This window comes from Parus major, chromosome 13 (assembly GCF_001522545.3).
Source record: "Parus major isolate Abel chromosome 13, Parus_major1.1, whole genome shotgun sequence".
In the NCBI taxonomy this organism is placed as follows: domain Eukaryota; kingdom Metazoa; phylum Chordata; class Aves; order Passeriformes; family Paridae; genus Parus; species Parus major.
Genome location: NC_031782.1, coordinates 6,230,708 through 6,251,853, shown reverse-complemented (window position 1 = coordinate 6,251,853; position 21,146 = coordinate 6,230,708). Strand labels below are relative to the sequence as shown.

Genomic DNA, 21,146 nt, shown 5'->3' with positions numbered 1-21,146 from the left:
GCCAGACGCCTGTCAGCCGCCTGTCAGCCCGCGGCGTGCCCAGAGACGCAGGGGGCGCGGTGGATGCGCGGGGTCCCGGCAGTGCCGCTGTCCCGGCGGGTGCTCGGGGCAGCTCGGGAGCGCTGACAGGGCTCGGGGCTGCAGGGCCTCGTTGGCAGCGCTTGTGCACGGGCGGGTGCTCGGGGCCTGGGGGTTCTGGCAGCTGACAAGGGTGCCGGGGGTCCTTGGGGGCGCTGGCGGCTGACGTGGGTGTTCGGGGCGTGCTGGCGATGCCCTGCGTGGAGGCTGGCGTGGGGCTCCTCTCGGAGTGTCCGGCCGTGCCGTGTAGGGGGCACAGCCCCGCTGTGAGGTGCTGGGGAGGGGGCGGGATGCTCTGTGGCACTGGGAGGGTGCAGGGAGCCCCACACTCTGCAGGCTTCAGCTGTGCTGCTCTGTGGAGGGGCAAGGGGAGCTGGGCAGCACAGCCTGGCTGGATTGATGACTGATGATGTGGAGACTGGTGGGGTTTGTGCCCAGCAGCCTTCCTGTGGGGACCAGGCCATGCTGTGAAACGTTGGAGATGTTGGGACACTGAGGGTTTTCTGGAGCTGTGGGAGCACTGGGTAGCACAGGGACAAGAGGACTGATGCTGTGATGGAGGTGTCAGGCTGGCATGAATATGGTGGCCTGGGGAAGGGGTTTGTCTGTGGCCTCCCTGGCAGTGGGGCAGGGGGATCTGGCACCTCTGGCTCTCCCTTGTGTCACGCTGAGATGGGTTATTACAAGTAGTGCTTTGGAAATGACAGATTCAACATGCATGATGGGAAGCAGCAGTGAGTTTTGCTGTGAAGCTTGATTTTCCAGAAGATTTCCTGATCTACACACAGCTCAAACAGGGAGAGTTGTCAGGGTCAGCAGCAAGTCACATCTTGCTTTTGGCTTCTGGCATGGGGTTGTCACCGTAAGGGACAAATTGCTGTCACTACCCCCCCAGCTTTCCTAATATGATGAAATTACTTCTGTGTGTGGGTGGCAAAAAAGCACATGAAAGTAGCTGAGGAGCTGGATTTGAAGTGGAAACCGAATGTAGATGTTCCTGTCTTTGCTCTTTCCAATGATGAGGAAATGGCGTAGTGGGGTTTTGCTTTGGTTTTAAATGTTTGTCGTGTGGATGAGACAAGTTTTGCAGCTTTTTCTTGTTAGTTGTGGGAGAGCAGAGTGCTCGCTCCCTGCTGCTATGCAACCTTTAATCCAGACACAAGGCAGGCAAGTCACGATGAATGCATTTCCCTGGCTCTTCAAAGCAGAAAGCAGACGGGCCTGCTTGAAAGGGAATAAAACATCCACAGGGAGCGATCAGGCAGTGATGTCAACACGCTGTGTTTATCTCAAAATCATTGCTGTTGGGTACTTTGGATGCTGTGCGTGCCATCTTTGGGAAGGGTACCCATGCCCAACCCAGTCCTGCACCCCCTCTGCCCACTCTTCTTGCCCTCTGCCAACCCATGGCAGAGCCTCCCAGGTTTCTCTCCTGCCCCTTGGGCTTGTCACCGATGACAAATAGCTTCTAACGCTTTCCTTGTGTAAACTCCTGTTGCCGCTCTTCCTGGTCCCTGCCTTGCTGAATCGCCCTGCCTGCGGTGGAGCCGGTTCAGGACACGATTACGTGTCCCAGCTGTGAGGGAGGAGGCTGGGCAGGAGTGATGCATGCGCTGCCTTTGGCTCTGGAGTGCCTGCCTGCAAGCCAGCCTCACTGCTGCTCCAGAGCCTGGTATTCCATGGGACACACTGCTCTTCCTGCTGCTCTTGTAGCGTGGTGCTGCAGGTAATACTGCACTGCTGTTGTGGCCTGGATAACTGCTCCAGAGCAGCTGGGATCTGGAGCATCCAGACCTGAGGAAAAGCCCTTGTTCCTTGCTACCCTTCTGATTGCCAGGCTGGACCCTCCCAGTGGTTGCAGCTCTTGGCTTGTTTTCCATGTAGCAGCCAGGTTTGCAGAGTGGGGGCTCTGGGGGTGAAGCAGCACCTGGGTTGCCTGAGCTGAGCATTCCCTGCACAACCAGATGTGTTGGTCTGTGCTGAGGCTGCATCTGGCAGGCGCTTGCATGGCTCGGAGGGTGCATGAAGAGCTCTGGCAGGAAATGAGACAGTTTTTTGCAGTAGTAGCATTTCTTGGCTGCTTCCTCTTGCTCCCAGTTCTTTGCCAGTGCTGGGGAGTGGGATGGGGAGCACCAGGACTGCTGGGGCTGGCATGGTGCCTGGGGCATGACAGCCCAGAGGAGCCGTGGGGCAGGGACTGGGTCACCAGTCTGTGGTGCAAGAGCCTTACACATAATTTCCCTGCCTCTGGTGCTCCTTCCCCGTAGGTGTTCGGGATGCTGGGTGTGGCGTGTGTGGGAATTGAACCAGCTGACTGTTGTCCAGATAAAGGTGTGAGGCTTGTGCTGGTGCTCCTGGCTTTCTGGACACTATTGGAGTTTCTGCTGGAGCAAGAGCTCCAGGCTGTGCAGGGCCCTCATCCTGGGAATGAAAAGGGAAGCCCCTTTTTCCCATAGGCACCTCCTTGGCTTTGAAGGGCAGGTGTTTTGCTGTCAGCACATGGTCTGTGCTCCTCTCTGATGGGGATATGATGAATTTTTGTAAAAATTCTCTTTAATATAAAGTCTCCAATAAGGGGGGGGGGGGAGAAAAAGGGAAAAAAAGAGAAGTTAGGAAACTTTCCCGTCCCTGGCAAGAGCAAGCTGTTCCCTTGCAGCACACTGTGTGCGAGTTAAAAGCAGTTACACTTTCCTGGCCCATCCACTTGACAGCCCTAGTCCCGAGTGCCAGAGCAGGGGACACAGTGCCAGCATGTCCCCTCCTACCCCTCTGCCTGTGGTGTCAAACTCACCACCCTTAGAGCAGGGGTACGCAGCTCCTTTGCCTGACATGAAGTTGGTCACATCCAGGCTCTGCCTGCAGGATCCTGACCCCATTCTCTCTGGGTGTGCCCAAAACATGGGCACGAGCCTGAAGGAAGAGCCAGTGGGAATGTGCCATGCACCTTTGACCTTAGGACATGCCAACTCTGATTGCTTGGGCGGGAGCATGTGGCTGTATAAAAGCCCTGGAGGAGACCTTGCTCTGGCAGTGTGAGCCAGTCTCTCTGCACAATGGCTGACCCCAAAGAGCCTGGGAATGGGGCTGTGGAGCTGGGCACCCCTAATGCCGCTGCCCCCACAGGGACCATGTCCACCCGGCGCCTCCGCAGTGAGGACTACAATGACTACAGTTCCACAGACGTCACTCCGGAGGGGAGCCCTCCCGACGGCATGAACGGCTTCGCACACCCCGAGTCCTACCAGCGCTTCGGGGAGACCAATGGGACAACGTGAGTGATGCTTCCCTCTTTCCTGGGCTGGCCTGGCACTGGGAAGGGTGGAGGAGGTCATGGTGGCTCCCTGCTGACTTTGCTGGAGGATGGTGGAGCTGTGGTTTTATGGGGAGCTCTCATGAGGGTGGTGAGGGCAGAGCTGTGGTCCTGCATCTGTGGGCTGCTGGCACCAAGCGAGCAGCTGCCCCAGTGTTGCTCTTTGCTCTCTGGTGAAGCTGGGATTGCTGGCAGTGGGCAGTGATTGATGCTTTTCCCAGGATTTTCCCACTCCACCTCGGTTCGATGGGGAGCTCTGGCAAACAGACAGCATGCCCAGATTCAGAGGATATATGGGCATGTTGCAGCTATGTGCTGAGGGCTTTCTTGTGCCTAGGTGTGCAGAGGTGTGCTGTCTTTGCCTGGCAGAGACTGATCCCTTCAAGTCAGAGACATTCCTTGTGCAGCTCATTGGTGCTGGGCTGTGCTTTTGCTGGGTTTTGCAAATGCCTGCCCAAAATCTGTTTGTTAAGTCTTTGCTTTCACACCTAGCTTGATCCCAGCTGGCTGAGCTGGGTTCAGGGGACAGGATCATGACCTCCACATGCATTCCCTGCAGCGGTTCAGAGCTGCTGTGGTAATTAACAGGATAAGCTGGGTGTGGGTGTGGGTACCTGCTGACAGTGACCTCTGCATCTGCTCTCCCTCAGGTGGTACCAGACCCTGATCCATCTGCTGAAGGGGAATATTGGGACGGGGCTGCTGGGACTGCCTCTGGCTGTGAAGAATGCTGGCATCCTGGTAAGGCAGCTTAGCCCTGCTGTGCTGGAGCCTGTGGGGCAGAGTGACCCCAGGGCACTGGGCAGCTCACATTGCTGATGTTGGGGGTGTTGGGGCTTGAATCCCTGCCCAGACACCTCTCAGCATTTGGTGACTTGCACCTGTTTGCACCCCAAGCTCTGTGGCTTTGTTTTGCTCCTGCATTGTTGCTGTCTGGTGTGGGGGAGTTCAGTGTGTGAGCTGGACCAGTGGTTTCCTCTGCTGGGGTCAGGCAGGACACTGTGTCCAGGCCATGACCTCTTCATCACCTGCATAGTAGAGATGTGCAAGATAGTGTGGAAAACAGTCCTGGAAGTGCTTTGCTACACCCAGACTGCCCCAACTTGCTTCTTTTGCGTAATTTCTGCCAAGCTCATGGCTCTGTCAGGTTACTTGGTCCTGGGGGGCTGGTTTCTGGGAGCTGCACTAGAGCTCTGGTTCAGCCTCCAGTAGTATTTACACTCACCCAGCTCGTGGAGTTCTGTCTGGAAGTAGAAGGTACCGTGCAGCTCTGCCTTTGGCCATCAGAGTGCAGCCTTCCCCCTCTCTTCCCTGCAGCTGGGTCCTCTGAGCCTGCTGGTGATGGGAGTCGTGGCTGTGCACTGCATGGGCATCCTGGTGAAATGCGCCCATCACTTCTGCAACAGGTAAGGAGCAACTCCCCTTCTTGGCCCTGCAGCTCCTACAGTTCTTCCCTCTTGCCCAAAAAGCCCTGGGGTTTTTCTGAAGCCCCTCAGCAGCAAGCTGCCCATGCTGAAGCCTCAGCTGGGAACTGTTCTTCTTTTTCACAGGAACTCTTTTCCTTTTAATATCACTATTTGCCTTTGGAACTAGCAGACAGGGCTGATGTGATCATCCTTCTCTCTTCTCTGGGCAGGTTCCAGAAGCAGTTTCTGGACTATGGAGGTGCTGTGATGTACGGGCTGGAGGCAACTCCCAGTGCCTGCCTGAGGACACATGCCATCTGGGGAAGGTACTGCTCCCCTGCCCCAGGCAGGGACTCGCCTTTGAGTCCAGAATGTGCTGCAGCTGGGACAGAAGAGCCTCTGGTCACTGAGCTGTGTCAGCAGATAAGCACAAGTGACATAAAATGCTGTTTGGCTCACCTGCCCTTGAGTGCTCAGTGTCCCCCAGAGGGTAATGCTGAGGTCTTTGATCCAGTACTGTCCCGAGCCAGATGTGACTTATACTAAATGCGTGGGATAACTAAGTCTCCACAGCATAACAAAGGGGTGAATAGGGTCTTGCAGTGCTGGTTGATCTTGCTAGACATGGAACATGTCCAGTGGCTGCTCCCTGCCCTGTGGGTGTCCCACATTATGCCACACAGACCGTTGCACATCAGGATGGGAGCAGTCTCCTCTTCCCGTGTCCCGGGAATGCTGTCTCCAACTCTGACAATTCTCTGACAAGCAGCAGACTGGAGGTGCTAAACCCAAATAGGAGACTTTTCTCCTGAGGCTGGTCCTGACCCTGTGGAAGGGATAGGAGGGGAAGACTAAAGATCCTGAGACCTGTGAGGTTGGGTGGAGGGAAGGTCCTCTCTCCTGACCACAGAGAAGCGAGCTGGGTGTGCTCTGGCCTGTACACCCCAGCCTTGGGGAGAGCAGCATTGCTGCACTGTGCAAGTGCAAACCAAAGCAACCCAAGTGGGCTCTTATTTCTGTATGATCTGCAGCAAAGGGTCTTCTTTTGCTTTCCAGGCGTATAGTGGGACTTTTCCTGATCATCACTCAGCTGGGTTTCTGCTGCGTGTACTTTGTCTTTCTGGCGGACAATCTGAAACAGGTTGGACTTACACCTCCTTCATGAGCTGGGGGGAGGTGAGAGGGTGTGAAGGTGCTTGGGTTGCTCTTAGCTCCTGTGTCCTGTGCCCTGTTTTCCACCAAAGGTCTGATTTCTGTATGGTGTGCTGCTCAGGAAAGTCCACTCCTCTGCCCAGATACTTTGGAGGATTTTCCTGTTCAAACAGAGCAGGTTTTCCTGAGAATCTCTGATTTTGCAGAGGTGCTGAAAGTCTCTGTGTTGCCCAGGAAAAGTGGGGCCAGTCTTACAGAGGGAACAGCAGGAAAGGGATGAAAGCAGAGGGACCATGCCTTTTCTGTCCTGTCCCCCTCAGTTAATTGGTTTATTGGTGTCAATGGTAATGTGTGGGTCCCAGGACCTGCTGTGAACCTCTCTTCTCCCTTCCTTGGATCTGTTTGCATTCCAGTTTCTTTCCTCATCCTGTGGCTCTGAAGCTTAATTACATCTTTAGAGAAGGAGTTTCTTCCTGCCAGGCCTCAGGAGGAAATAAACAGAAACCCTGAACCGCTTGGCTGGCTCCTGTTCTGTAAGAAACTGGGAATAATGAGTCCCCATTCCCAGCCTCCACCAGCTCAGTGCCTTGCAGGCACTACTCAGCTTTTTTGCATGTGTTCTCCTGCTCTGCTCTTGCAGCAGTGTTCTGGTCGCTGCCACCATGGCTGTGTCCTTTGTCAGCTCTTCAGTGATGGCCATCAGCTTCAGAGGGGGCTCCTGGGGAGAAAAGGGGGGTCCCTCCAGTGCTCCTCCTGGAGCAGCAGCTGAGGAGATTCCTATTGTGGGGTGCCAGGAGGAGTAAACAGCTCAACACTGGTGATCTGATGCCACCAGCCCCGAGAGCAGGAGGGACCAGGGTGTGGGCAGGGCCAAGCTGCTGCTGCTGGTCCCCCCCTGGGAACAGCCCCCTGCTCCACTTCAAGGTGGGCTTCTTTCTCCTCAGCCCCTCACAGCAGAGACTGAAGGCTGTCTCAAGCCTCAAGGGAAATTTGCAAAAACCTGCAAATCCACACCATTTTTTTGGGCCACAGGTGGGAAACCCCTTGGCTTTGGTTTTGGAATTTTTTTGGGTGGGGAGAGGGGAGTGTTGCTTGTTTCTTTTTGTGGTGAGGAATAGCGTGTTAGGTGGGGAGTCATGGTGCAGGTGGTACCTTGGGCAAGGTGCCACTGTGTTGGGCAGGGCTTTGGTTTGGAAATGGCTTTGGAACAAGCCATGAAGAGGCAGGGCAGGCTGGGGCTTGAGCAGCACTGTCCCATGGGTGCGTGGCCCTGCACTGCCCTCTCCCACACAGAGGATGCTGGTTTACAAAGAGTTCTTCAGTCCCTCCTCTGGGGAAAGACTTGCTCCTCTGAAGCAAGTTAAAACAGTTTTCGGGCTGCTCTTTGCTGCAGTGACTGGACAGAACCTGCTACCTGACCCAGCTTGGTCATTGGTGTATTGGTGATTGAGGGAGCCCACGCTGTTGGGGGTGATGGCTCAGCCATCTGGTTCCTGGGTCTGAGGCTACCCCTGGAAGTGAGCACATGGCCTGGAGTCCCTTTGGAATGAAATACCCCAAGGAAAGGATGATTTTTCTTGAAGAAAGTGAACTTGGGGACTTGCAGTAGTTTGCAGGTGTCTTTGCACGTGAACGGGGTGCTGGGTAACTGAAGGACTGCGTGACTTAGATAAAAACTTGGTGCAACAAGAGGAAAAGGACCTTTGGAAATAGCACTTAGTGCCTCTTTCCTCTCTTCTCAACTGACCTTGTGGGCAGTGCAAACATAGAGCCTGTGCTCTCTGCCCTCTGCGTGCCTGGCTGCTGAGTCCTCCTGCTTGGTGAACCTGGGCTCAGGCAGGATTTGCTGTCCTGGCTCAGGTGCCATAGCCAGTTCCACCTCTGCCCCTGCAAGACAACAGGGATTTGCTTCAGAATTATCTGAAAACACATGTTGGTTTGATTTTAATCAGATAGCTGTGTTTGAAGTGAGCTCTTGGAGCACTGTGACCCACCTGGGATGAGCTGCTAACATCTGCAGCTTTCAGACTTGTGTGATGGGGTTCACCAGGCTTCCTGTGCTTCCCCAGGTTGTGTCTGCTGCAAATGGGACCACCAATGACTGCAGCTCAAACAGGACAGTGGTGATGACCCCCACCATGGACTCTCGCCTGTACATGCTTTCCATCCTGCCTTTTGTGGTGCTGCTCACGTTTATCCAGAACCTCAAGGTCCTCTCCATCTTCTCCATGCTGGCCAACGTGGCCATGCTTGTCAGCCTTGTTGTGATCTACCAGTACATCGTCAGGGTACGTGTGTATGGCTCCCCTCTCTCATTTCTGTGCTCTCCCATGTTTTGGCAGGTGGAAAGAGCTTGGCAGTGGGGTATTTGGGTGCTGTGGGGTGCTGCTTGTTCCTGTGGGCATAGTGGTTCCCTCTGCTCTGCAGGGCTTTCTCTGCAGCATGGGGCTGTGACAGGGAGTGATGGGAACAGGCCAGGTCTTCCCCATCCTCTCTGTGTCTGAACTCTGCATGGGCTTTTTTCCAGGACATTCCTGATCCCAGAAACCTGCCTCTGGCAGCAGCCTGGAAGACCTACCCTCTGTTCTTTGGCACTGCAATCTTTGCTTTTGAAGGCATCGGTGTGGTAAGTCTGGGCGTGTGGCAGTGGGGCTGCTGCACAGGAGGCTCAGCCCTGCTCGGACTTGCCGCAGCACCTGCTCTGCTTTGCAGCTGCAGTTGCAGCTGAACTTCTCTGACATAGCCCAAATTCTGGATGATGCTGTTAGCTTTAGCTCCAGGCTGTATCCTGGGTCAAACTCTGGTGCTTCCATCTGAGGCTGGAGGAGCACATGTTCCAAACCTCAGGAGGTTGGTTGCTGCTTTAGAGGTGGCTTTATCTGGCAGTAGATCTGGAATCACACCAGCCTCTGCCTTGGGCTCTGCTGGCTGACCTGCAGATGAGGAATTGTCCTGAGTCTTGTTAGCAGGGTGGATCCTGAAGTTGCCTAAACGGGAGGCCAAAAAGTGTGGCATGAAAAGATGTGATCCGCTCCTTCCCACCCTGCTGCGGAGGCACTGAGATCTCCCTTCGGCAGCCACGTGGCCCCAGCCTGCCTGTGCAAATGGGCCTCTCATGCAAGATGCTGTAAATAGACCAAGTGTGTCTGTGAAAAAAGCTTGGGGGGTGGGTGGTGAGCTTAATGACTCCCTAAGATGTTGTGGGTTGTTTCCGGGAGCTCCCTTCAAAGGAGAGAAAAATGTTTTCATCTCAGTATAAACTGGCTGTGTAAACACAGGGCTGGAGAGGGCCAAATCCGTTACAGGAGGAGTGTTTACTGCATGCTATGCCCTGGGCAGAGGGCTCTTGCCAGCCAGCACTGAGGTGCAAATGCTCTCTTCCTCGTGTGACTTGGAGGTGAAGAAGCAAATAAAAGTTATTCCTGTCCTGCCTCCTCACCAGATCTGCTACTGTGTCTCTTCTTGAAATCAACACCGTCCAAGGACAGCTATAAAATTGTTTGCTGAAGGCCTATATTTAGTGTTAGTAGTATAGAGGTGAGAGAATTACCTCTGTCCTTCCTCTTTTTATTGTCCTGCCTGGTTGAAATCTGTCCAGACAAACTTGATAGCAGAGAAGAGTGTGTCTTGGTCTTTCCAGGATTTGCTGGGGAAAATAGGACAGTGTAAAATAGTGGGCATGGCTGTGCTGTTTTGGGGTGCAGAGTGTAATGCACCCAAGGTATAGGGTGCTTGGCATTGCCCCAAGACCCAGCACTGGACACAGCTGGCAGCCTGCTGCTCTGTCATCTTCCTCCTCCTCTTCTCCCAGGTGCTGCCTCTGGAAAACAAGATGAAGAACCCGCGGCAGTTCCCAGTCATCCTCTACGTGGGGATGACCATTGTCACCATCCTGTACATCAGCCTGAGTGTCCTGGGCTACCTGCGCTTTGGGGCCGACATTCAGGCCAGCATAACACTCAACCTGCCCAACTGCTGGTGAGTCCCTGTGGGCAGTGGAGGGATGGGGGGGCTGGGGAGTGAGGGGCCCAGACAGGCAGGTGGGAGAGGGCAACCTCACTCCTTATGGGAACTAATCTGGGTAAGCTTGAGGAACTGTGCAGTAGGCAAACTTCAGGGAGTTTGACGAGGATTGTCAGATGCATGGGTTGGAAGAGGCTTGTTGCTGTAGTGTCTGAGCCTGGTCTTGGAGCTCAGGCTGCTTCATCAAGGTTCCTGGTGGTCCCTGCTGGGGTAGGTGCAGCTCTTGCCTTTTTCTTGGAGCCTTGTGGCATGTTTTTGGGGCTCATCAGTGCTCTGGCTAGCAGATGTTGAACACAACCCCCATGCAGCCATACCAGAACATCACTGAATTGTGCAAAACCCACTTCTCTTCCTCAAATGTAGCACGTGAAAAACCAATCCAAAGCTGGGAGCTCCCAGAGGGAGTGAGATGTGACATCTTCGTGTGTGGGTTGTGTTCCTTGTTTGCAGCCCTGGAGCTCAGACTCCCACTTCTGGGCTCCACATTGTGCCTGGATGTGGCTCATCTTGAGCCAATGCTTTGCCTATGAGCACTGGTGCCATGAAGATACCCCTTCCTTCTGTGGGGGCTGATCTCTGCAGCAGCCTCCCAAACCTGTCTGTCCTCTTGGACCTGGTGAAGCCTCTAGAGATGCTCCAGTTTCTGTCTGGAGCCCTGTGGCCTGACCCCATGCCTGCCTACCTGTTTAGAGGAGTTGTTTCTCCTCTTGCCAGGGCTGGTGGCTGCTGCAGCAGCTGCCCAAGATGTGTGCTGCTCTGTCCCTGGGGATGGGTGGCTGCTCAGTGTCATGGCTCCATACTCATCCACAGGAGAAATGCAAACAGTTCTCTTTGACGATCTCTGCTGGCTTGAAATCCTGCAAGAGACCAGAGTGAGACCTGGAGCTGGGGGTGCCTGTCCTCCACTTCAGCCCATCCTCTCTGCTCGTAGTAGCACCTCTCACCACGCACTGTGACTCATTGTCTCACTGTTGGAAGAAATTTGGGCAAGACTTAAGGTTTGAGTCATTGGGGCTTCCACATGCTGTCCTTGTAGAGCTGCGCAGCTGGGGCTGTGGAGACAGCAAAGATTTGACAAAAATAGATCCTGGCTTTGCTTTAATTATTTCTGTGTGGGTTTCTTTTCAGTTTGAGTGCATGGATGTTCATTCATGCTGGGTCTGTGTAGTGACTGCACTGCTGGATGTTGGTGTTGGTGTGGTGGAAGATCCTGCTCCTGCCAAGAGCCTTGTCTTGTCCCCTGCAGGGGTTGGGAGCTCTGCCAGGCCCCTGCTCTCAGTGAGGAGGGATGGGGCTGGTGGAAGGATGTGCCTGTGTTGTCGGCACATGTTGAATCCCATGCCAAGCACAGGAGGTGTGTGTCCCTTCTGCTCAGTAAACTGCAGTACAGTGTGGAGGGGACGAGGTCCTGCTATTTCTCCTGAAGGTGGAAAACAAGTCATTTCCAGGTTTGGGTTCTGCATGCCACATCCTGCACCTGAAATGCTGCAAAGGGGCATCTGCAGGGAATCTCAGCTCTGCCCTGAAAAATGACATTCTCTTGGAACAGGTCCTTAGAATGGGATTACTATGACCTGCTAGGCTGCAAAGAGAAGAGTGCAAATCCATGTTTCTAGAAGTATCCACATCTTCTGTCTTTTCTTAAAGTAAACTACTGAAAGTATTCTAGAGTTACTTTTCTAAAAGTAACCATAGGGTTTTTTGGATAGTGAGGAGAGAATAGCCCTTTGGGAGCAGTGTCTGGGGAAGCCTGAGCACGTGGCAGGGCAGCTGCAGGGAAGGTGTGTTGTGGTCCTTGTCACTCGGCACACAGGACACCTTGATGTTTGTGCATGTTGCCTCTTGGCAGTGGATGTTGGACTTGGAAATGGCTTATCTCAAGTAAGAGCTGTGATAGTTGAGATAAAGTCTTCACTACCACTCCTGTGGATTAAACCACCAGTGTTGGGTGAAGACTTGCTCTTAAAATTAATATCTTGTCCATTCTGCCTTGCCCGTGGGTTTTATTCCTGGCAGTAAAAGGCTGGGCTGCAGGAGCTGGTCATAAGGGCTGTGGGTGAGCAGTCACGGGGTTTGCCTGCAGCCTGGGAGACAAGGCAAGGATTGTGGTGGAGGTAGAGCAGCCTTCCTTAGCTGTAGCCATTGCCTGGAGGTCTCTGGAGCAGATCTGGTGAATGTTTCAGGAATTGTTGAGTTACAGGGTGACTAAGGGCTTTTCCAGTCTCATTTCTCTGAAACCACAGCTTCCTCAAATGAAGAGTGTGTCAGTTCCCAATGCCCAGGTCTGACCACAGTGTCCAAAATATGGTGCTGCTGTGCAGAAATCCCTCCTTGCCTCCTAGGGAGGGTTGCCTCACTGCACCATCTGAAGGGTGAAGAAATGCTGTAGTGAGGGGGAAGCTGTTGGGTTGCATGGGGCCAGTTGGAAGGTAGGTAATGACAGAGCTTATGGTCCCAGGAGGGTATTTCACTTCTTGCAGCCTGTTGGGATGGCCTGGCATGACAGTCTGTGGTTGGCAGAGTGCCTCTCCAAGGCCCTGCATGGGCCTGTATTTTCGGTGGATCAAGGGTAATGCTTGAATTCTTCCTCTTCTTGGTATTTAAAATGCCCTTTGATCTTGTTGTCCTGGTTCCTGACCTGTGCAGGACAGGTACACAGCCTTCTTCTGTACTTTTTTTAGTAACAGCTATTAATCTTGAATTGCCCTGGAGCACTTTATGGCTTTTAGAGAATCACTTTCTTGGGAATACAATGATAAGATATGCCAGCCATGGGTCGGTGGCTCAAGGTTCCTGTGCACACATGTGATTGCACAGGTGCACTCTGGAGATAACTTTGTGTTCAGTTTGCCTCTGGAATCTCAGAGTAATTCTGGTTGGAGAGGACACCATGGGATCACTGGGTCCTCTCACCTGCTCATAGAAGGCCCAGCTTAATTCTTGAGTATCAGTAAGGACAGTGATTCCCTACCAATCCAGGCCCTTCTTCTGGCCCTTAACTATCCTTTGGAGATGCAGCTCTGTCCCATTGCACCTGGTTGTTCTGCTGTGCAACTCCAAGAAGAGCGTGTTACTCTCTCCTCCATGCCCTCCTATTAGGCAGCTGAAGGCATTAATAACATCCCCTTTTAACCTTCTCATCATGCTGAACTGGCCCAGGGCTTGCAGCCTCTTTTTGTACATCATGCTCCAGCCCCAACCATCTTAGTAGCCTGCATTCTGCAGATAAAGTCAGTGTCCTGACCTGGGAGTATCAGGGCTGGACACAATACTCAAGATGCACAAGCCCCAAACAAGAAAATAATCTCTTGATCCCTGTCCTTAACCTCCTGGCTGTGCTTTTGCTAACACAGCCTGCTATGTGATTGACTTTTGTCACTGCTACTGGCTGATGTTCAGTCTGCTGCCCACCAAGACCCCCAGGTGCTGTTCTCTTGGCCCCAGCCCTTCCCACATGTGGGAATTTGTGTTTCTACTTGAGCTTTGCCTGTGACATCATGTTGCTCCAAGCTGTGTCAGCCATTTCCTTCAATTTGATCTTGCTTGGAATTTTCTGAGAATGTGCTCTGGGTCACTGAAAGCTCATCCACGTTACTGATGAGGATATTTCTATGATTGCCCCTTGGCAAATCCCTGCTGGCTGTTCAGTGTCCAGTATGTGCCTAGCAATGGATGCCAGAACTTAACCCATACTTTTCTGGGGATTGAGGTGAGGCTGATTAGCTTGTACCTTCTCTCATCCTTCTTGAAGGTGGGTATTAGTCTTCTCCCAAGGCAGCAGGACCTCTTCCTGAGCACCCTGCTCTTTTGAAGATCAGGTGGCTTCAGGCTCCAGTTGGCTTCAACCTTGAATACATCTGGTCCCATAGACTTGTGTAACATTCCATTCACTTAGGTGATCCCTAACTCCATCTGTAGGAAATGTTTGACTGCCAGACTCTGCTGCAAGCTGTCTTGCATGGGAATACTTGGATTTCTCTGATTTAAGGCTGTTGTGGAGGGTGAATGCTGAGACCCAGCATACAGAAGGGCACAGGCCCAAAGAAGGTTGGAGGGAAGGCAGGAGCCAGATACATTCCTCAGCTTGGATCCACGCCATATTTGCCCAAGTGATATGGCCATGTTTCCTGCTTGGTTAACGTGTCTTGAGTTGGGGAAGGCTTAGGACCATATGTGAGGTCACCAGATGTTACTTCTCTTTTGGAGAGGCTTTTTCTGCTGAGGGCAGAGATGGGGCTGGGAGGCTTTGGTCATCTGTGAGGGCCTCTCTCCTGCAGCCACACTGTATCACTGCAGGATCTGGGACATGGTGAGATTTGACTTGGGGTGAGCCCAAGGTGCTGTTTGTAGCCTGCCTGCACTCTGCCTTCTGCTCAGCCCAAACTGCTCTTTTAACTCTCTTCCCCCCAAACATGTATCATGCGGCATTCCAAAAATAGCTGCTCTTTTTTGTTTGATGGAGGAGGCTGAGTTGCCTGTTCACATCGCTTTGCTTTTGGAACATTGTGATGTTCACTCTGCATGGAAGCCCAGACTTACCCCAGCAGTGCCATCCTCTTCCCCTCCTCAGAAGCCAAGCAGTAGCTGGAATGTGTCATCATGGCTGCATCTGATACATGTCTTTTCTGTCTTTTGCTCAGTAAAAGTCCTTGTGAATTAAGTGCATCACCCCAAATTTTCTAAGAGTGTTCAGGAGTTGAGACCTCTGGCTCACAAAAGTCCTTGCAGAGCATTCCCCTTCTGCTTTCTGCTGTTGACGTTGCAGGGGCTTGAGCAAGAGCCTGTCTCACTGTGTCCTTGTCCTTTCCAGGCTGTACCAAGCTGTCAAGCTGCTCTTCTCCTTTGGGATTTTCTTCACCTACGCCGTGCAGTTCTACGTGCCTGCCGAGATCATCATCCCTCCCCTCGTGGCGCGGGTGTCGGAGCGCTGGGGCTGGCTGATCAACCTGCTCCTCAGGGTGGCCCTGGTCTGTGTGACCTGTGAGTACAAACCACCTTGTCTGACTTTCCCTGTGAGGCTGTGGCATCTCCTTCCCACTGAGCCTTCTCCCCTCGCCCCAGCACCTCTAGCCCTGCTGCTCAAGCCCTCACAGCTGGCAGTCCCTGGGCCTGGCTAATACAAACCAATGGGTCAAGTGGCCTCCAAGGAGCAGCAGCAGTGGTCCTTTGCCCCTTCTGTATGAGACCAGTCTTCTCAGTGGAGGAATTGTAAACTGCATTGTTTAGAAGTGGCAGATCCCCATGAAGCCTCAGGCCTGGGGATGGCAATTCTGTGGATCACCGAGTCCCACCAGGGTTTGCATGAAATGCCCAGCACAGGGTTCAGTGCCAGGGCAGCCTAGCCTAGAGGCTGTTTTCTGTAGGCAGTGTACAGCCAGGCTCCTCATGCCTGTGTGATGGGGACACGACTGCAAAGGAGTCACTGACTGTGAGGGATGGGCTGTTCTTGTGCCCACACACTCATTGCAGCGTGGAGCACAGCAGGACACAACTGACAGGGTAGGTGACCCCTAACCAGAGCCCTGGTGTGCTGCTGGGCAGGTGTGCCTGGAGCAGCCCCACAGGGTCCCTTCCCTTCATGGTGTGTGGTGCCTGTAGTGAGGTTTTTGTGGAACAGGCTCCTGGCTCGAGCGTGGTGGACCTATAGGAAAGGTGTGGACTTAAATAAGGTGGTATCTGATTTTGGCTAGCTTCTGTTCCTGAAGACTAAATGCTTGCTGTTGTCAGCACAGCTGAGATGCTTGACTGAGCTCCCTGGCGTCTCCTGCTGAAATGGAGCTTTGCTCCATGGCTTGATGATGCTGATGCACCAGAGGTGAACATCAGGGACCTGGCCCTGCATCCCAGCTGGCTTTGGTTTAGGTTTGAGAGGAGCGTGGTGCTATCTCAGGGTGGTGGAGCTGGCTGAGAGCAGGGTGCTGCTGTTTCTGGCTCTCACTAATGAAAGGCCAGAAGTGCTGCATTAACAGAAGTGGGCAAGGCCCATTTCCTCTGCTCTGAGTTCCTGAAACCTTGATGTCCTCAGAGGATGCAGGGATGAAATCCTGACATGCTAGGCAATATGCTCCGGCCACCCTCTTACTGTGGGTGAACTTGGAACTTGCTTGTGGGGTTGGAGCCTCTCCTGGAGGGTGTTGGGCTGTGCCAAGCCATGAAGTGAAGGCTTGGAGAGATGGGATAGCTTTAGGCATCGGCAGTGGCTGTACCCTCCTATTTGGGGGTAGGGAGGCAGCAGAGGTGTTGGTGGAAGGATGCAGGTTCCTTTGTACCTCCTCCCCTCACCCTTCCATGTAAGGGATCTCTGTGGCTCCTGCTGAGGATAAAAGCGATTAGGGGGGTTGCATGAATATTTATTGGATGATTGTGTGGCCACACAACAAGCCCTCACCAGGGCTTTGGCTCCCAAAGAGAGGATACAATCTGGTGTGTATGGGTGTTTTTCAGGCTTAAACTTCAAAACCAGCATGCTTAAAACCCCTTTGAATTAATACCTGCAGAAATCAGACCGTTTCCCCGGAGGCTGAGGACTGCAGCTGGTGCTTCAAATCTGCTTGTTTTAGAGGGGAGTTAATAATTTTGTTTACTTTTGAGTCCAAAGAGCAGAGTGGGGTGGGCTGAGGATGCTGTTGGAGGGGAGCAGCTCTGCTCTCCTCAGAGGCTGCTGGAGCAGGGATGCTGCTTGCAGTAGTCACCTGGCAGAGCACTCCTTTGGCTCTCTTCAGGCCTGAACACCAGGCTAAACTGCCTCAGGACCTTTGTTGCTGTTTCCCTTGGTGAAGGAGTGGTTTATCTCTAGGCTTATCCAGATGACAGCAGCGCTGCAGTTGTGACACAGTCAGTCTCCCAAGCCTTCCTTCTGCTGCAGCTCCATGGGTGATCTTTGGGATCAGGGAGGCTGTAACAGCCTCTCTTGCCTGTAGCTGATGGCCTGTTTTCTCCAGATTTGGAGAACAAATCCCTCCAGTAAGGAGCCCTGAGATGTTCCTTCTCCACAGGGGCTGCACCTGCCATGGTTCTAGCTGTCTACTGTTTCTAAGCAGAAAAGCTTTCAAAGCAATAAACCAATTTATTTCTCTCAGTCACTGGTTAAGCACTGAAGTCTGCCTTGATAGCAGAGGGTTGTCTTGTGTTGTGCAGAGCTCTGGTGACATCCCTGTCCTCTCCTGGTGCCATGCAGGAGGAGGAGGAGCAGGAATATTCTGGAGCTCCAACTGCTAAGCTCAAGTTATCAGGAGTCTCCCAGGGGGATTTTCCTTGGCTACAGTTCTCACCTAACAAATGTTCTCCCCCAGGCTGTGCTGTGGGCGTGCTGCTGCTGGAGCAGCTCTAAACACAGGCAAACCACACGGATTGATTTGGGGTGGGGGGAGATGCCTTTTTTTCCCCTTCTCCTGCTTTTATGGGGTTTCTGAGGCTTTATGGCTCCCCAGGTGTGGGGAGCAGGAGTGCTGGCTCGCACAGGGGGGTCGGGAATGCTGGCAGCCAGCGGCACCCATCCTGCTTAGCCCTGGAGCTTGTTCTGGTGGTGCCCAGGGCGACAAAAAGGCTTGTTAATTTAACAGCTTAATTGCTTCTTGGGGAGGAGTTGCTGGAAAAATACGCAGCCATGTCTTCTGTCAGGGAGGAAGGCAGGGTTGTGACTCAGCCAGTGGCATCCCTGGGTGGGGTTTTGCCAGCTTTGACACAGGGAGGAGTCCCTGCTGTCTGGGAGGTGACAGCACTGATGTGGTGTCCGTTCCTTCTCCAGGCGTGCTGGCCATCCTCATCCCACGCCTGGACCTCGTCATCTCCCTGGTGGGCTCCATCAGCAGCAGCGCCCTGGCTCTCATCTTCCCCCCGCTGCTGGAGATTGCCACCTACTACTCCGAGGGCATGCACCCCCTCGTCATTGCCAAGGACATCGCCATCAGCCTCTTCGGCTTCGTGGGCTTCGTGGTGGGCACGTACGAGGCGCTGGTGGAGCTGGTGGCACCCGCGGCCACCGTGGTGAACGCCACCACTGTCCTGGTGCAGTGAGCGTCCCCTCGGGATGCGGAGCTGGGGGTGCATGGACACCTGGCACTGCTCTCCTGGGAATGGCCTCCCCTCTCCTCTTGGGAAGCGTGGTGGGTTTGGTCTGTGAGGGGATGGGGCTGCCCAGCACCGCCCGGCTGCGGCAGGATCCTGCCCTGGGCTCCGTCTGGAAGGTGGGATCCAGGCTGGGCCAGTGCCTTCCCTGGGGCTCCTAGGGCAGGTGGTAGAGCAAAACAGTTCCTCTGTAAATAGGCACTTTGAGAGGTGAGGAATCCCAGGGATGTAGATTTTATTTTATTATTTTTTTTAAATACCAACCTTTCCATATTTCCCCTGTCCCTTCAGTCAGGGCGGGGAACAGGGACTACTCTTTTTTGTGCCAGTTTGATTTATTTTATTTTTTTTTCCCTGAGCACTTTATTTTTACAGCAACAGACAAACCTCAGCTCAGGTTAGAGAGTGTGGAGCTCCCTCCTCACCTCGGCCTTGTGGGGAGGGTGGGCAGAGGCTGAGGTTCGGAGCAAGCCGGGGCCCACAGCTCTCTGTCCGTGGGATCCCCAGCTGTGGGCACTGGCTCCTGCAATGCTTCAGCTCTGTTTCCAGCTGCCTTCAGCAGGAAGTCTGAGCAGGCCCTGGAGCTGGGCACTGGGCATGGCACCTTCCTGGCCTGGGAGGGTTTGCTGACCCCTGGCCCACGCTTTCAGTAGTGACACTTCTTTATCCCCATCCAGCGCACAACCCGATGCTTGGCTTTCAGAAGCTTTACAGAACCGAGGCGTGTGGGGAGCAAACAGGCTCTGCCATAACGAGGGGCTGAGCTGGTCCCCTTTGGGTGGGATGGGGTGTCCCCAGGGGTCACCATGTGCTGCCCACATGCCACAGGAATACATCACCTTGTTTACAGTGCCTGAGCTGGCCCTGGCACGCTCCGCCTGTGTCTGCAGGCCGATACTGAATGTCAAATCACACACAAAAACTCCATAATATTTCTGTTTTTAACCCTTCCTCTCCTAGTTCCACTCCTTCTGCATCCTCTGCTTCCACCCAGCTCCTCTCCTCCTGTAGGATGCAGCTCCCTGCCATTTCTCCCTGTGCTTCTGTTGCTTCTTTTGTCGTCGCTGGTGCATGCCTGGTGGGGATGGTCCTGTGGTGCTGCTGTTTTCCTTCCTCTGAGAGCCCAGCTTCTACCCTAGAGAGTTTCCTTGCCTTTCTGCTGGATTTCTACTTTTTTAAGACAAGGGAGAAAAAATCCTCCACAGGACAGGCCCAACTCCTGCCTGCTAACGCAGCAGCTCCCAAATGCTGGCTCTCTTTGGAGAGCCTTCACCCCTCATCCCACTGCAGCCATGTCTCCCTGGGGGTGGGCAAAGGCTGCTGGTGTGGGAAAGGAGGGTGAGAGCAGCACCAGTGGCCTGTGTTCCCATCTTTGGTGGAGGGTGAGGTTTGTGGTTATTTCTGGTGTTTGAATGGGTTCTGTGAGGGGAAGGCTGTGTGGAGCAGTGTCCCTCCCTGGGACACTTGTATCTGTTCTGTGTCCCTTTGCTGGCAGTTCTGGGTGCCACATTCTGGTACGTGGACCCATGGCCAGGTGTGGGGTGAGTCTGTGCCATGTCACTGCCCCTTCCAGCTCTTCTGCTCCCTGCATCTCTTGGGGCTCACCTCATCTCCTCCAAGGCTGTGCTGGGGAAGGTTTTGGCATGACCAGCACTGCTTGGTCAGAAGCAGAGCGAAGCTTTAACTCAAATCCTCCCTCTGGAGGGCACCATGGGGATAGGGGGGAAGCACCTGAAGGGCTGGGAAGGGGATCCAGGGCATGACACAGGCGGGACAAGTGCAATATTCATGTCCATTTCTGTGTACTGACCCCAGCGTGGCCCTTGGGGTTGGGTTTGAGTCAGAATTATCAAGCACAAGAAGGAGTGATGTGAGGAGCAGGGGGTGTCTGATGCTTCCCCTTGCCCTGCTAGTAGTGCACTCTAAGAATGCAGGCCACATTTTAGGGACAGCTGTGTGCCAAGGCATGTCCCCTGCCTGGCACTGGGCATCAGTGGGTTTGCTGATGAGGCTCCTGGCATCCAAACTCACTTTGCAAGCAGCAGTGAAGACCTCATTTCTGAGGGGACTGGGATATCACAGAAGCATTAAATGGGTTTTGCAGCTCCTCCCTTTTATTGGGGTGAGCAGGGGTGTTTGAAGATGGGGCGAGACATGCTGGTGGCACATGTGGTGTGAGGGGCTCAGTTGAGCCAGGGGGGCTGGTGCAGGACCCGATGGACACAAAAACTTGACACTTGTGTATCGTAGGCTGCTCAGTAACCACAAAACTTGTCTGTGTAAATATAGCAATGGTCACGTCCGTGTCTTGTGCCTATGGATATTGTCAGTGTACAGCACGGGTGGCTGCCCAGCGGCAGAGCTGGTGCTGCACCTGAATCATGTATCTTAATCAATAAATATGATCTATTTTTTATGTGTAAAGGCTTTGGGGTGTGCAGTGTGGGTTCTTCTTCCAAAAGAAGCGAGAGCAGGAGACGTGGAGCCCAGCAGGCAGCCAGGATCCCACCCTGTGCTGCTCCTACCCCCACACAGCACATATGATTTCCCCTCCTCATGAGGGTTTCAAATAAAAGTGTTCCAGCTTTGCTGCTTGGAAAATTTAATTTTTCTTCTGACCTCATTTGTGTAAGTAGGTTGTGGGCAGAGCTTATGGGCTTGTAGGGCTGGGCCTTGGTTTCTCATCTCCCTGTTTATGCCAGAAATGGGGCTGCAGCTGAAAAAAAGAGCCTGGCATGTGAAAAAAGATGGGGGATGCTGAGCTGCTGCTGATCCGCCCTAGAGATCAAAAGAGCAGAAGTCAGCCCACACTGGGAGACTCTGCCAGCACTGCTGCAGCTTGGCTTATCCTCACTGCTGAATAATTCATGCCTTTGCAGTGTGTCATTAGAGGGCTGTTGGGGAAATCTGCTATAAAAAGTTCATCTTTAGAAACTCTGGCAGAATTTTTTTCTTGAACTAGGAAGCTTTTGCAGGCTGATGGGAATTGTGGGTCTGAGGTCACTTCAACGACAGGGCAGGACAGACAGCTGAGCACAGCCACTCCTGGTGCTTCAGGGTATTTCTGACTCTGGAGAGTCACCATGGTGGGATCCACAGCCATCCCTTCT

At 53.5% G+C, this 21,146-nt stretch overlaps 1 protein-coding gene across 2 annotated transcripts in view; it reads left to right on the top strand.

Moving 5' to 3' along the window:
• Window positions 1–2,684: 2,684 nt before the first annotated feature.
• The window catches only part of LOC107210677 (proton-coupled amino acid transporter 1-like), a 30,552-nt gene continuing 12,090 nt past the window's right edge, over window positions 2,685–21,146 (top strand). Inside the window, exons 1-10 of one of the 2 annotated variants that reach the window (XM_015641761.3) lie at window positions 2,685–3,349; window positions 4,039–4,129; window positions 4,706–4,794; window positions 5,025–5,120; window positions 5,851–5,935; window positions 8,016–8,234; window positions 8,474–8,572; window positions 9,758–9,924; window positions 14,780–14,949; window positions 17,717–20,642. In XM_015641761.3, the coding sequence (XP_015497247.1) occupies window positions 3,132–3,349; window positions 4,039–4,129; window positions 4,706–4,794; window positions 5,025–5,120; window positions 5,851–5,935; window positions 8,016–8,234; window positions 8,474–8,572; window positions 9,758–9,924; window positions 14,780–14,949; window positions 17,717–17,985 (1,503 nt within the window). In that variant the 5' untranslated portion in view covers window positions 2,685–3,131 and the 3' untranslated portion in view covers window positions 17,986–20,642. Of the gene's footprint in view, window positions 3,350–4,038; window positions 4,130–4,705; window positions 4,795–5,024; window positions 5,121–5,850; window positions 5,936–8,015; window positions 8,235–8,473; window positions 8,573–9,757; window positions 9,925–14,779; window positions 14,950–17,716; window positions 20,643–21,146 lie in introns of those variants that run through there. The other variant, XM_033517624.1, reaches the window with a different exon arrangement.